Genomic DNA, 13,770 nt, shown 5'->3' on the forward strand with positions numbered 1-13,770 from the left:
AGGCCTTCGCCTTCACACAATAAAAAAAATAATAATAATAAAGTAGAATAACAATGTGTGAAGGCCTTCGCCTTCACACAATAAAGTAGAATAACAATGTGTGAAGGCCTTCGCCTTCACACAATAATAATAATAAAGTACAATAACAATGTGTGAAGGCCTTCGCCTTCACACAATAATAAAGTACAGTAACAATGTGTGAAGGCCTTCGCCTTCACACAATAAAGTACAATAACAATGTGTGAAGGCCTTCGCCTTCACACAATAAAGTAGAATAACAATGTGTGAAGGCCTTCGCCTTCACACAATAATAAAGTAGAATAACAATGTGTGAAGGCCTTCGCCTTCACACAGTAAAAAAAATAATAATAACAATGTGTGAAGGCCTTCGCCTTCACACAATAACAATGTGTGAAGGCCTTCGCCTTCACACAATAACAATGTGTGAAGGCCTTCGCCTTCACACAATAACAATGTGTGAAGGCCTTCGCCTTCACACAATAACAATGTGTGAAGGCCTTCGCCTTCACACAATAACAATGTGTGAAGGCCTTCGCCTTCACACAATAAAGTAGAATAACAATGTGTGAAGGCCTTCGCCTTCACACAATAATAATAATAAAGTAGAATAACAATGTGTGAAGGCCTTCGCCTTCACACAATAATAAAGGACAGGAATAACAATAGTGTGAAGGTCTTCACCTTCACACTAATAATAAAGGACAGGAATAACAATAGTGTGAAGGTCTTCACCTTCACACTAATAATAATAAAGTGAATGGAGTAGAATAACATATGTGTGAAGGCCTTCGCCTTCACACAATTAGAATTTCACTGGATGAGCATAACCGCATCCTAGTTAATAGTTTCAAAAAGGATTTATACATGTCTCATTTTTTTAAGTCATAAAAACCTGATATTTGATCACGGGTGTGTAGACTTATATCCACTGCATCATATATATGAGAACATTATCTCTTTTCTTTGCGTTCCTCTTCTTTTAGTCTGACCATCGGTCTGGTGGTAGCCATGGTGATCCTCCAGATAGCTTTGGTACAGATTTTTTTTCTCCAGGACAAAATTTCTCCTGATGATAAACAAAAACCTCTGGCTCTCAATAATAGGTGGGTATAGATATTTTAATATTGCAAATATAATATGAGAGAAGAGTTGTGATGTAAAAAGTACAAGGACTCGAAATATTGGTCGTGGTTGTAAACCTGACATCTGGAATTTGTCATGTATGTGTCAATTGCTGAAATCAGCATTGAATATATCTCAACTACAATATCTACATGTAATGAAACATGGGAATATGAATCACCTAAAATATGAATGTTGTCCCTTCTTTTTTGCCTTCAGAAAAGCATTCCACTGCTTCAACTACTTTTTCTTTTTCTATAACGTGATCATGGGCATAAGCAACTGCATCATGAGACTGCTGATCAGCATTGTGCTGGGAACATGGCTGGTGTCCCGCATCGACCGCACAATAATGCAGCGAGGCTATGAAACCATGGATGCGGGTGATTTTAATACTATATGATGGTTGAATCAGTTACTTAAGACCACTTAAAGGGGACAAAATTGTATTTTTAGTGCATTTCTCCACAAAGAACTGTGTGCAAATCTAACTATTGGTGCATTTCCCAGGTTATAGTACGTGGATTGGGATGATCTTTGCTGACCACTATCATAACAGTCCAGTTATGGTGTGCTTCTGCCAGCTGCTTGTCTCCACCACCCTGGACAAACATAGACTGGCGACATACTCCACATTAAACAACACACCATCTGGTTTGTAAACTGCATTCAACAGGAACTGCAAGAAATCAAATTCTGCTGATGTGGTTTTTCCTGTTGCTCATATTTTTGTTCTGCTTTCCAGAGTATTCTGTAAACAGTCGAGCCAGGAGACGTTGGACATTGTCATACACCCTCTTGAGGAACCCCCATCTTATTCTGCACAGGAAGCAGCATCTCTCCTCTTTGGGGGTTTTGGATGTGTCTTCTTCGCTTCAATCGGACACAATATTGCAAGCTTGGGTCATGGCTTCACAAACACAAAGGACCAAGGCAGCGTCGGTGCACTTAGCAGTGAGCACTGAGACACAAACGCCGGACTACGAGCATGCATAACTTACATACACACTGATACATATTTTGTGACAGATTGGAGGTCTTATCAAAATGCACTTGTGATTTGATAAGTTGATAAAAATTGAATTGCACTTTGTTTACACTTTAGTTTGTAATTATGGTAGAGTTTCATCTTCTTAAAATTATTTCTAAATAAATCCATGCACATTTATTTGTACAGGTTTGCTGAACTCCTGTGATATTTTTTAACAGAAGAGTTAAGTATCTGTTCTATCATCAAGATTGAGTAATGCCCAAAATTTTAAAATGTGGCAGAAGGGAGGAACACATCTTTATTCCATGACTTTCTGCCAGTAACTGTGGCTATATAGAACTCTTCACAGCAGCAAAGACATCACAAAAGACAAATGTTTGACCCCTAACTGTTGCTTGCTGGGTGAGAGGCCTGAAAGAAAGTCATAAAGAAAAAGTGTGAAGTTAAAGATATAACTTAATTCATTGCTGAACTGGTCATTATGGGACTGTTGCATTTTAGTACATAAATCTGTCCATATTTTCCCTTGTTTTATCAATATAGCACATGCAGTGTGTAAAAAAGGCCCCCCTTGTGGACGCCAAGTATGACACCCTTTACTGTGACTTTCTCTCTCCCTGCTGATGACGCATCGCTTCAACTAACGTTCAGCCAATCAGCGTACAGTTTGGGCTTGCGATATTACGCTGTAGTAATTCTACCGAAGACCCCGCTCTAACAGCGCCGATCCAGTGATCCAACCTCGTACTCACAGCTGTCCGTTTTATGTGCGTCTTTGGCAAAACCACACACACACTTACACAAACCCTACATACCTGCAAACCTATGTTACAATAAACCAGCTGTGAAGCAAGAAAGAAATCGAGGGAAGACATCTGTGTGATTCTGACCGGTCACCCGATGCGAGCTCTACTCAACGATCCAGTATAATATATCATAGGAAGCCAGCCCTTCCGCACACAGTGCATTGTGGTTATGAGTATAAAAGTGAACAATTTGGTGGGGCTGTGACAGGTTTTTAATGTCTTATATGTTTTGTTTATTTTCCCTGAACCCATTAACTTTTATAAACTGAATTCTTCAGCCTGTGCGTGTTATTTTATTTTTAATTTTTTAAATTTAACTGAAGCAGATAAATACATATATGGTAATCAAATTGAGGGATTTTGAAGTGAACCTAATTAGCGCACACACGTCTGATTTCTACTAAACTTACATGCCATTTATTTATCATAAATAATCTAATGAGTGATCTAAAACTGTAATTTCACTAAGTATTAGTATTAGCAAACTTCCGGTTGAGGCCATGTTGACGAGAACACGCCTAAGGGAAGAAAAAAAAACAACGCACTAATTAGTCTGTGGCAACGCTCGACAGTGAAAAGTTAGCACATTGGCAACGACAGGTAATTTTGACTCCAAAATATCTCTTAGTATTCTAGTTTGAACGCAGAAACAATGAATTATAATCGTAACGTTTCTCGTAATCGAGAAAAGTAGTTTTCCATCATTTGCTGCAGATGGCTAATGTTAGCTGCTACTGCATAAGCGGCAGCTGTCAGACACATGCATGTACTTTTCGTGAGATAATTTAATCGTAAATTGTTTAACGCATTTTTTTTATTCGATACGAGTAGTAAAATAGTATCGAAATTAAAACATCTCAAAAATATTAATTTCAACTCAAGTGGAGCGAACTCGCGTGTTAAGGGGGGGAAAAAAATCGTGTTTGGAATATTGCAATGAGCTTTACTCTGCCACAGCACATTGATTAGGAGGTCTCAACTAGTTTCCCGCAGCACACCTCATCATCACTTAAGACACTGGTCTAACTTTCTCCTCGTTCTCATCCAAAACAGGATGTCAGACAGCGAATCCATCAAGAAAATGTTGCGGTCTGTACTCCAGTCTAGCAAGGATGGCGTGAGTATTCTCAATCTGCAATCGGAGTACCGCTCACTCTGTGGAGAGACCATCCCTCTGAGGAAACTGGGCTTCACCAATTTGGAGGATTATCTCAGAAGCATACCCTCTGTGGTGCGGATGGACTACCGCAATGCAGACGTAAGAACTTGGTTTTAATCATTAGGAGTGCCTAATGGCAAGTATCTTCGGGTTTGTCTATGGCGAGGATTAGATCATGTCAACAAATGATACTGTATGGTTCAAACAAGACAAGTAAAGCGGAGAAGAAATCGGACCAGGCTAAACCCAACGAGAGCAAACCCTCAGCAGCACCAACATCAGAACAAGTGCAGTTCATCGGCAAGCCACCACAGGGCCCACGCGTACTTCTCAAGATCAGCAAAGTTATCCTCCGCTTTGGTGATCAAGCTTTGGAGACCTACGCCGTACTGGATGATGGTTCAGAACGCACCTTGCTCCTTCAGCCAGCAGCACAACACCTTGGTATCGAGGGTCAACCTGAAGTCCTGCCGCTGCGCACAGTCAGGCAAGAGCTGCAGATGCTTCATGGGGCGGCTGTTTCCTTTACCATCTCTCCAGCCAGTTCCCCAGCTATGGTGTTCAACATCCAGAGAGCCTTCACTGCACCCGCTCTGGGACTTGGCCAGCACACGTACCCAGTCAAAGCACTGCAGAGTAAATACAGGCATTTGAAGCAACTGCCTATCCCATCGTTCACAGACATCGCCCCACTGCTGCTTATTGGCTCAGACCACCCCCACTTGGTGACTCCAGTTGAACCAGTCATCTTCGGTCCTCCCGGTGCACCAGTTGCGGTCCGTACCAGGCTTGGATGGACCCTCCAAGGTCCGACCCACAACTTGAAACAATACCTCGCTGAACAGCGCTGCCTTTTCACCTCCTTTGGAGCCCCACCAGCAGACATCTATCAGCACGTTGAGAGATTATGGCAACTGGACGTCCTTCCGTGGCGCAATGAAAGCACAAGGTCTCGGCAGGACAAAGAAGCCCTTGAATGCTTGGATAAACACACTGTGCGCATAGAAGTTGATGGCCCCCATGTATAGTACGCACCCCTAACAATGGCATGCTGATGCTGGAAAAAAGCTTGTACCCATGTATAATACGCACCCAATTTTTATGAATTTTTTTAATTTTTTTTTTTTTTAAAGTCCCAAAGATCGTCACACACGCAGGGAGGCAATGGGTCCCATTTTTAAAGTCTTTGGTATGGTCTTAACTAGGCTGGATGTCATTTTTTTTGTTGGCGTTGATTTCTCCGACTGCCCCTAAACGCACCACCGCGCTCCGTGCGCGCAGGGGAGAGAGGCAGCTCTGTATGGGAGAGACGTTGAAGAGGAATAAAAACAACCTTGGAAACCAAAACTTGCCCCTCGTCGTGACTCGGAGCCGCAACAAATGTTTCGGATTTGTGTAGGGTACATTGTGACAGACGCCAAACTAGCAGGTGATCGAGCGAGCGTCTGAATCAGACGGTCTGATACAAGAGCATTGCGGTCGTATGGAGCGTGTTTGAAATGAACAGCAGAGACGAAAGGAACAAGGCAAAGTGTTGTGAAATAAAATATTACCTGTAATACGCATTTTGTTATTTGCTGATTGAAACTGCTAATTAAACTGTGAATTGAAACTAATAGGTAGGTCACATGTTGCACTCTATAAAAAAAATAACCGCATATAGTTGTAATTAGAACTGAATACGTTAATATTTCATTATGCATTGCAAATCTATATATAAACCCAGCCTAATTCAAAACAATATTTTGCTCTTAAGGATGAGGAATAACGAAAGCATTTTTGGAACGCATGCACGCCTCTTTAATTGGTTTTATTTACAATTTAAACTAATTCCGACTGCCATCGTAGCGGTTCCATGGTGTAATGGTTAGCACTCTGGACTCTGAATCCAGCGATCCGAGTTCAAATCTCGGTGGAACCTGATCAATTTTGCCTTCAGAGATTCGAGTCCAACACATCGATCGTCCAAACGTGTCATTAGATGCTCTGGTCTTCTTAATTCCACTGGCTGGTCTTGTTTACTGTCACATGTCGGACGGACTTGGATCACATAGGCTTAATTACATAGTTCAACCAATGCACTCAATTTACCCTGACTTGAATTTTAATGATTTTCTTACCTTTCCTTACAAATTTGTGGAACCCAGGTCCTTTAATCATGCAACACGAGTGTGCCCCAAAGCACTGGGACGACTTTAATAGAATCTTGCAATGCAAAATTGTCACGATAAACTCTTTCACTCACCTCATTTCCACTTCGGACGTTGTATAAAATGTAAATGATAACACAATGTAAAAATTGGCCCATCTTTCGCAACATCTATTAAATTACATACCACGCAATGGTAGTAAGTAGTAATAATAAAATACATATAATACCACAGCTGTCCAAGCATGACCAAGAACGCATGTGGACTGCTCCAAAGATCTCCTGGTGATAAAGTCCAACCGCCAGAGGCTTTACTCCGTCTTTTGATTAGCTGCAAGTGCTGCAATGATCACGTCCAGCCACCTCTTCCGTTCCTTAATAACACAAAGTGATGCTGACTGTTGACCAATTAATGCAGTGTGTTAATCTCCATTCCGCCCTTGGATATTTTGGTACCTTTTACAATGAAATTGTTTAAAATATATATAAAAAAAAATCTCAGGTGGCTGCTTAACAAACTACAGTCAATCAGTCAAAGCATTTAATACACAAAATATGAGTGATATTTTTTGCAGACGGTGATCATTGACCCCTTCTTCTCACGTGAACGTGCTGGAGCCCATTCCAGCTGACTTCGGGCGGTAAAATCCTGAACTGGTTACCAGCCAATCGCAGGGCCCACACACAAACAACCATTCACACTCACACTCACGAGCAATTTAAACTGTTCAATTGGCCTAGCATGTATGTTTTTGGAATGTGGGAGGAAACCCACGCAGAGAAAACATGCACTCTGCACAGGAAGACCGAAGCCGAAATCGAACCCACAACCTCTGAACTGTGCGGCAACGATATAACCAGTGCTCTACCGTGCGTGCCACCCATGAAAGAACTCACATAAATGAAAAATAGACAAAGTAAAAGCTGATATTCTCGAAGTACTCGGTTTTGAAGGCAAGTCAGAAGGAATCGTAACAGGACTGGAGTTTTGGTAACTGAGCTTTCTTTCATTTTCTGTGCCGTTTCTTTGACGCTGCTGGCCCCTTCAGGTGGGAACTTGTACTTGTATTCCTGATAGGGAGAAAAAGTGGATACAGAATAGAGTGGATTTCAGTCAGCATACACATTTGCAATGCCCCTGACAAGCCTTAAATTAACTTCAGATGTTTTTGTAGGTTTTGCCTGACATTTTGACATTGTCACACCTTGAAGCACAATAGAAGGGTACACATAAACCAATTTAATAATAATAATTTAATATATCATAGAAAATTAAAAAAAACATCAGCATCATCAGGTAGAGAAAACGTAACACAACAGGGATATTACCAGAATTTGGGCATCGCTCTTAAATTAATAAAAAAAATAAAATTAAAAAAAAGACAACAAAATTGGTCAGGGAAGCTGGCAACGTTTTAAGTACCGGAGGAATTTCTGACAAATAATAGCTGTTCAGTCCACATGACAACAATTTCTAGTTTAGCTCTGGGCTGTGAAGTAGGGTTTAAGACGACAGGCTCGAAGCCAAGATCTTGCAAATGTGTCCCAACTTTTGGGTCATAATTCCAAAAGGTACGTTTGATGCAAACAAAACTGCTCATCCCCCCCCCCCCCCAAAAAAAAGAAAAAGAAAACACACAACATCAAGGGGTCACAGGTTTTGACTTATTAATCACCTCTGCTAAAGGCAGATTAAAAATTGCATCATGTCATCTTTCTGTCTGCACCGAACAGTTTGAAAAAAATCCGAGCAAGTTCTGGTCGAAACTCTTACTTTTGAACTCCTCCCGTCGCCTCTGGTTGAAGTATGACCACTTCATCCTCTTCACTGTCACTGTCAGACAGCTCAACCACATCTCCTGTAATGAAAAGCAATTTCTAAGGTCACTTAATTGGTTTTGCTGACATTACCAGAATTCAATTTAGATTCCACTCAATTCGATAATAAACCTTCCCTACCCTCCGCTTGTCGTTTTTCTTCCACTTCCATTGTGGTTTCCTTATTATCGCTGTCTTCTTCATCCAGGTCATCTTCCTCAATTCCCCAGTTGTTCTGAAGCCCTTGGCCTACCTGGCCCATGCCCGGGATTGGCACTACCGGCGACTGACTTCTAGTATTGCTGTTAAGGTTTCACGAAATTCAAAAACGAAAGAAACAGAAAACACTCGATTTTCACACCAGAAGGAAGATACATCTGAGGAGGGACCTCGACCATCCGATCAATGTCATTGGCTTGTTCTGTCGCATCCGTCATTTCTACTGGCGTCTCTTCCATTTTCAAAGCAGTGATTCGCTCTTGAGGCATAGACTCAGCAAAGCCGCACTTGCCACCCGCCTTACTGGAAAATATTAATGATCAAAATGTTAGCACTGAATAAGCGCTGGACTTCCACCGTTTCGTGCTCAAGTCGGCGAGTGTGAACACACCGGGCTGTTTTGTCATTCTCCAGGGCTTTCGTGATGAGTTTTGTGATTTCGGACACTTTGACGCTGGCTATTTTACTGCATCGCATTACCTTAAAGAAATTAAATGTCAGAACTATTCCAACTTTGATCCATGTTATCAATTTAAATGGGTAAAAAATGAAAAATACAACAAGAGGAGTCCATTAACCTGCTCCTTGAGCAACATGATCCCACCGCTAGACTGGATAGAACAGATTTCCCTGTGCTTGTTCATTGCAATCATCAGCAAGCCGTCCATCACACGCTCTTCCCGCTCACATGGATCTACGAGCAGATATGTCCTGTATGGAAAACAAAAGGAGCAATAAGTACATGGTGTTTTCTTTTTCTTAATTAAAAATATGTAACGAAATTGTTTGCTTTGAGGGGCAGACCAAGCGAATTACATTTCATTTCAATGGGGAAAAATGATTTGATGAACAAATTGAAATTCAGTTATAAACTTGGTCACAAACAATATATGTACCACTCTATTTATAATCTGACTGGCGATAAGGAGTAACAATGTGTTCTAATATCTCACTGACGTAAAGGTCTAACAATGTTTTTTAAGTTGAACTCCAATTTGTCTATAGGTATGATTGTGAGCGTAGAATTCTTGATTGTCTATGTGTGCCCTCCGATTGGCTGGCGACCAGTACAGGTGTCCCCCACCTACTGCCCGAAGTCAGCTGGAAAAGGCTCCAGCATGCCTACAACCCTCGTGAGGAAAAGCCGTGTGAAAGATGAATGAATTAATGTTTGTAAACCTTGTAATTCGGAATGGACTACTGACGAAGCAGTTAAACTGTTAACCTGATTATGTTTAGAGCGGTCAATATCGAAAATACCTTCAGAGATCACCGCTAATTCCACATATGAAACAAAAAAGCAACACTAAAAGAAATCTTTCATTGTCAATTTCCATCTTTGGAAGCTAGGTTGCTTCTCTTTTCTTTTCTCTTCTCTTCTCGAATATGCATGCATTCGCCATGCTCCTTTATGATTGCAAGTTTCATATCAATGCCTTTGAGTTCTTGAGTTTTGGTTTTCTGTGCGTATTAGATAGAAAAATAGGGCAAAAAGTGTGACTTTTGGGACAGTCCGCCACGCATTATTTGCTTTTACATCAATTCCTATGGGGGACCGTTGTTTTTACTTATAAACGTTTACAAACCCGATCGCGGAACCAATTAAGTTCATAAGAATGCGTACCAAAATCTGTCCAATGTGATGCAGCCTTACCCTTGCTGGAAAAAGGCGAAGCTGACACTGATGGGCATGTGGTAGATGCTAAGAGGAATGGGATCTCGTTCATTTGGACTATACTGAGAGAGCAAAAACAATCAGTTGCAGCATTCACATAGACAATGGCATTCCAACTCGATAGTTACTCTTAGGTAACTTGGAGAGGAAGCACAAAAGTCCACATGCCAGGGCAGGTAAAATGTAAATATAAAGTTCCATGGCTATTACTAACTCACCACAGTGATTTCATCTCCCTGAATGCCAACATCAGGCCGCCTGAAGTGGCACAGAGCGGCAATTGCGGTGATGCTGGCAGCATCCATCAGGTTTCCATCATGGTTCAGTGTGTGCACATCCACCCGAATTTGCCATACCTAGTCATGCAAATGGAGCACTGTGACCATCACCGCAGAGAAAGTACTTTGTCAACTGTTGCGGTTCACCTTTTCGCCAGACACCACACACAAGGACTCCAAATCAATGCACTTGGAGTTTCTTAAGCATCTCTCCAGCTGTCGATTCAGCTTCACTGACAACTCTGACTGCCTTCAGAGAAAAAACATCATGGAGCATTTTTTATTTCTTTTTTTATCTTCGCTGGACTAATCAAATGATAAAATGAGATGGAGAAGGGTTCTGGGTACAAAAACAAGACTCAGAGTACAATAACAGGACCAAGGCAGTTTTTTCTTTACCTGCCCTGCTCGAATGCAGGTGAAGCCATGGGTGACAGCTCTATATTGAAGAACATGATTCCCTCATTTGGTCGGCTCTCTTTTGGGGCCACCAGCTCACAGGATACCTGGGCCATTACCCTGTGCCATGACAAGCAAAGCAGCGTACAAGAGTTGAGAAGATGAATTCAATTTAGAAGATCACATCACCCACAACCCTGAAAGCGTTTGTGAGAAAAAAAAGGTTCACAGAAACACTGAACAGCACTGCTCACTGGACACCTCAAGAACTTTTTTGCTTTCCCTGTTAGGGAGTCACCAATTTGATTATGAGAAATAATTATTTTTCTATGGCGTCAACTCAAAAAAATGAGTAGAGTCCTCTAAGTGAGTAGAGTCCTCTAAGCATCAAACACAACATGCCAGTAGTACGTAAAAATAAGGTTTAACACTACTTTGCACCCCTACTCCCTCTGTGCCATGAGGAATAGTTTTCTCTAAGATGGATGATATTGTCAAAGGGATAAACGGACATCCCAAGCACAGTGGAGAAAATATTGTTTCTTAATACAAATAGAGAAAGCCCCCGTTTTCAAACCATGCCCTTAACTACACGTCGGAAGTCAACATATTTGATGAAGCAAGCAAACAAAATCAAATTATCGACTAGACTTTTTGGGAGGCCATTCGTTCACCTTGTTTTGCCCAGCTCTACAAAGCAGCATCCAAAGTCAGTCCCAAACATGATCTTTAATTTCCTGTAGTCATAGGTCTGCCGTCCATCCAGGCGCTGCAAAAGAAAATACCACACAATTTAAGACATTTGCAGTACTTGTTGAACACTTGACTGTATACTCACAATAAAGCAGACTTTGACAATACAGTGGGTGTTTTAACAATATTTATTCTTTTTTTATTTCAATCATCAAAACCAAAGACAATGTAGAATGTTTTTGATTTTATGTGTTTATTTTAGCAGGTACATGTACAATACAATTTTACAGTTTCATTTCACCTTATGTTTTACATGACTTGTCGAAAAAGGAAGCGTGTTAAAGCAATTCTGCTTATCTTGTCCCGCCCCGATTTCAAACAAGAATTCACTGGCAGACACACAATCTACATTACCACATCAGAATCAGAACCAGCTTTGTATAGACCACCACAACCATGAAATGGAAGCAAAAGACAACTGAATTTGACTAGTACAATATGATTTGAATGCGGCAATAACAGTTGAACTGAAAGTATGAATGAGAAACAGAAGCAATAACTATTCAACTGGAAGTTTGAAGTTTTCGACCAAGATCAGACTGCGTTTCCAAAACGAAAGTGCAATATATACCTTTTTCTCTTGGATGGCTTTAAGCAAGAAATCCCGCTCGCAATTTGACAAAGGTGTCTCCTTCATTCTGCTTCAGTCGTTAATACGCTACGCTAAAACTCCGGGAGCATGACTAAAAGAGGCATGCAACCGCCATTGTTATTTTGGTGAACTTTAACCCGGAAATCCATATACGTCACACCAAATTGAGTGTGTATTTTTCGTGCTCGCTGTTGTCCTATAACCTACAACATATGTTCCGCTCACCACTTTTTGTCCGATCGGAACCGAAAGGAAGGGAAAAGCAATTACGTTTAAGAATTTCAGGACGTATTTCATGTCACTTTGAATAACCCTCATTAATCCAGTGCCGACTTGGCTGAAGTCAGCTGTACAAAACAAGCCAAAAGAAAAGTGAATACAAATACTAAAGACATAAGATAACGACACGACGTGATATACTCAAAATGTAAAAAAAAAAAAAAATCCTCAAACATACAAAAACACAAAATAATAGAAATGACTAAATAAAATCTTCATCTCGAATTAAAAACTTGACTTTACGAGTCAGTAACGTAATTTCCCATTCATGAACGAGTCAGTGACGCAATTTCCCGTTCACGACCGGGGTGAGAGACTGTTGCCAACGGAACAGTGTGTAAGTGTTGTATTATAGAAAGAAATGTGTTAATTACCCGAGCCAATTATTATCATATATAATAATTGGGGGGGTTGTGTGGTTGTATTGTTTGACGTGTATGAGTTGTTTCCACTGGATGTATAAAAAAAAACAAGGATTAGGGGGGGATTCATTGAAAGATTTGTTTGAACGAATCTTTTGAATGAACTAATTCTAAAGATTCAGTTCACCCAAAACAACTGGAATGCACATCACTATTACAAATGCGAAATACGAGTATGCACAATTTATAAATACAGGTTCAATATTACGGAAATAACATAATGGAGATAAAACCATAGTATCATTTTATACACAGCAAAATGCTGTGCAAGACTCTGTGAAGACTGCAATCTTGAACCCCTTTGTCCCCAATTTCCTAATAATGTCAGTGACTTTGAAGATTTAGAGTAGATCTAAAACCTTCACAAAATAAAGAGAAGGTTGATAAGATATACCGTATATGAGCCATTCTACCGAAATGGTTCAAATTCAGAGTTGGGTGTATTAAATGTGTCAAATGTGTACATTATTTCTGAAAAGCATTTACTCTATTCATGTTTCACAGGAATTCCAGTGGAATAAAATAATTCTGTAACCGATTCATATTTTTGTTCACCACTGTCTCGAGTTTTTTTTTGTCATCAGAATCAGTCTAAATGATTTTTTTTAACAGAATCTGATGACGATTTTCAAAATGTATCACGATTTAAAGGATATTTTTATTGTATAATGTAGAAAGTTGATTATATTGACTCCATCAGTAGGCAATAGTATTGATTACAACGTTTTAGTAGTGACCATACGGTTGTTGTTGCAGTAATACTCTGAGGGTAGCATTGTAATCACTTAAGATTTTTGCTATATTTTAACTTTTGACGTGTATTAGTAATGGAAACACGGATTCCGCCATTTCTCCGATCTGTACTCAGGGTTGTGCAGGATCGTTCACCACTGGTGAATCACCAGTCCTGCACATTAATTCATCATTGAAGAAAAAGAACATGGGTTTCATATAAATTTTTAATTGGAATGACAAACATTTTTTCCGTAACATCAATACAACAAAAATTAGTAATATATTATTATTATTATTATTAATTATTATTATTAATAATAATAATGTGAGCTTTTTAAATATATGTCATGAA

General features: G+C 40.1%; 2 protein-coding genes and 1 non-coding gene across 3 annotated transcripts; 2 read left to right on the forward strand and 1 right to left on the reverse strand.

Annotated features, from left to right (window-relative positions):
- Positions 1–965: 965 nt before the first annotated feature.
- Positions 966–2,682, forward strand: LOC133151688 (stimulated by retinoic acid gene 6 protein-like). Its single transcript, XM_061274930.1, has 4 exons — positions 966–1,124; positions 1,363–1,526; positions 1,654–1,797; positions 1,889–2,682. Exons 1-4 carry the CDS (start codon positions 1,030–1,032, stop codon positions 2,137–2,139), a joined length of 654 nt encoding a protein of 217 aa, XP_061130914.1. The 5' UTR covers positions 966–1,029; the 3' UTR covers positions 2,140–2,682.
- Positions 2,683–5,948: 3,266 nt separating this feature from the next.
- On the forward strand, positions 5,949–6,020 carry trnaq-cug (transfer RNA glutamine (anticodon CUG)). Its single transcript has one exon. It is a non-coding gene; the product is annotated as a tRNA-Gln (tRNA).
- Positions 6,021–6,961: 941 nt separating this feature from the next.
- LOC133151425 (exosome complex component RRP45-like) lies at positions 6,962–12,129 on the reverse strand. The gene is made up of 12 exons (XM_061274437.1): positions 11,962–12,129; positions 11,312–11,406; positions 10,638–10,757; positions 10,386–10,488; positions 10,179–10,316; positions 9,940–10,022; positions 8,864–8,996; positions 8,677–8,765; positions 8,442–8,588; positions 8,208–8,356; positions 8,023–8,107; positions 6,962–7,319 (listed from the first exon to the last, which is right to left on the reverse strand). Exons 1-12 carry the CDS (start codon positions 12,025–12,027, stop codon positions 7,256–7,258), a joined length of 1,272 nt encoding a protein of 423 aa, XP_061130421.1. The 5' UTR covers positions 12,028–12,129; the 3' UTR covers positions 6,962–7,255.
- Between the last annotated feature and the right edge of the window lie 1,641 nt (positions 12,130–13,770).

This window comes from Syngnathus typhle, linkage group LG3, assembly GCF_033458585.1.
Source record: "Syngnathus typhle isolate RoL2023-S1 ecotype Sweden linkage group LG3, RoL_Styp_1.0, whole genome shotgun sequence".
NCBI classification, from domain to species: Eukaryota; Metazoa; Chordata; class Actinopteri; order Syngnathiformes; family Syngnathidae; genus Syngnathus; species Syngnathus typhle.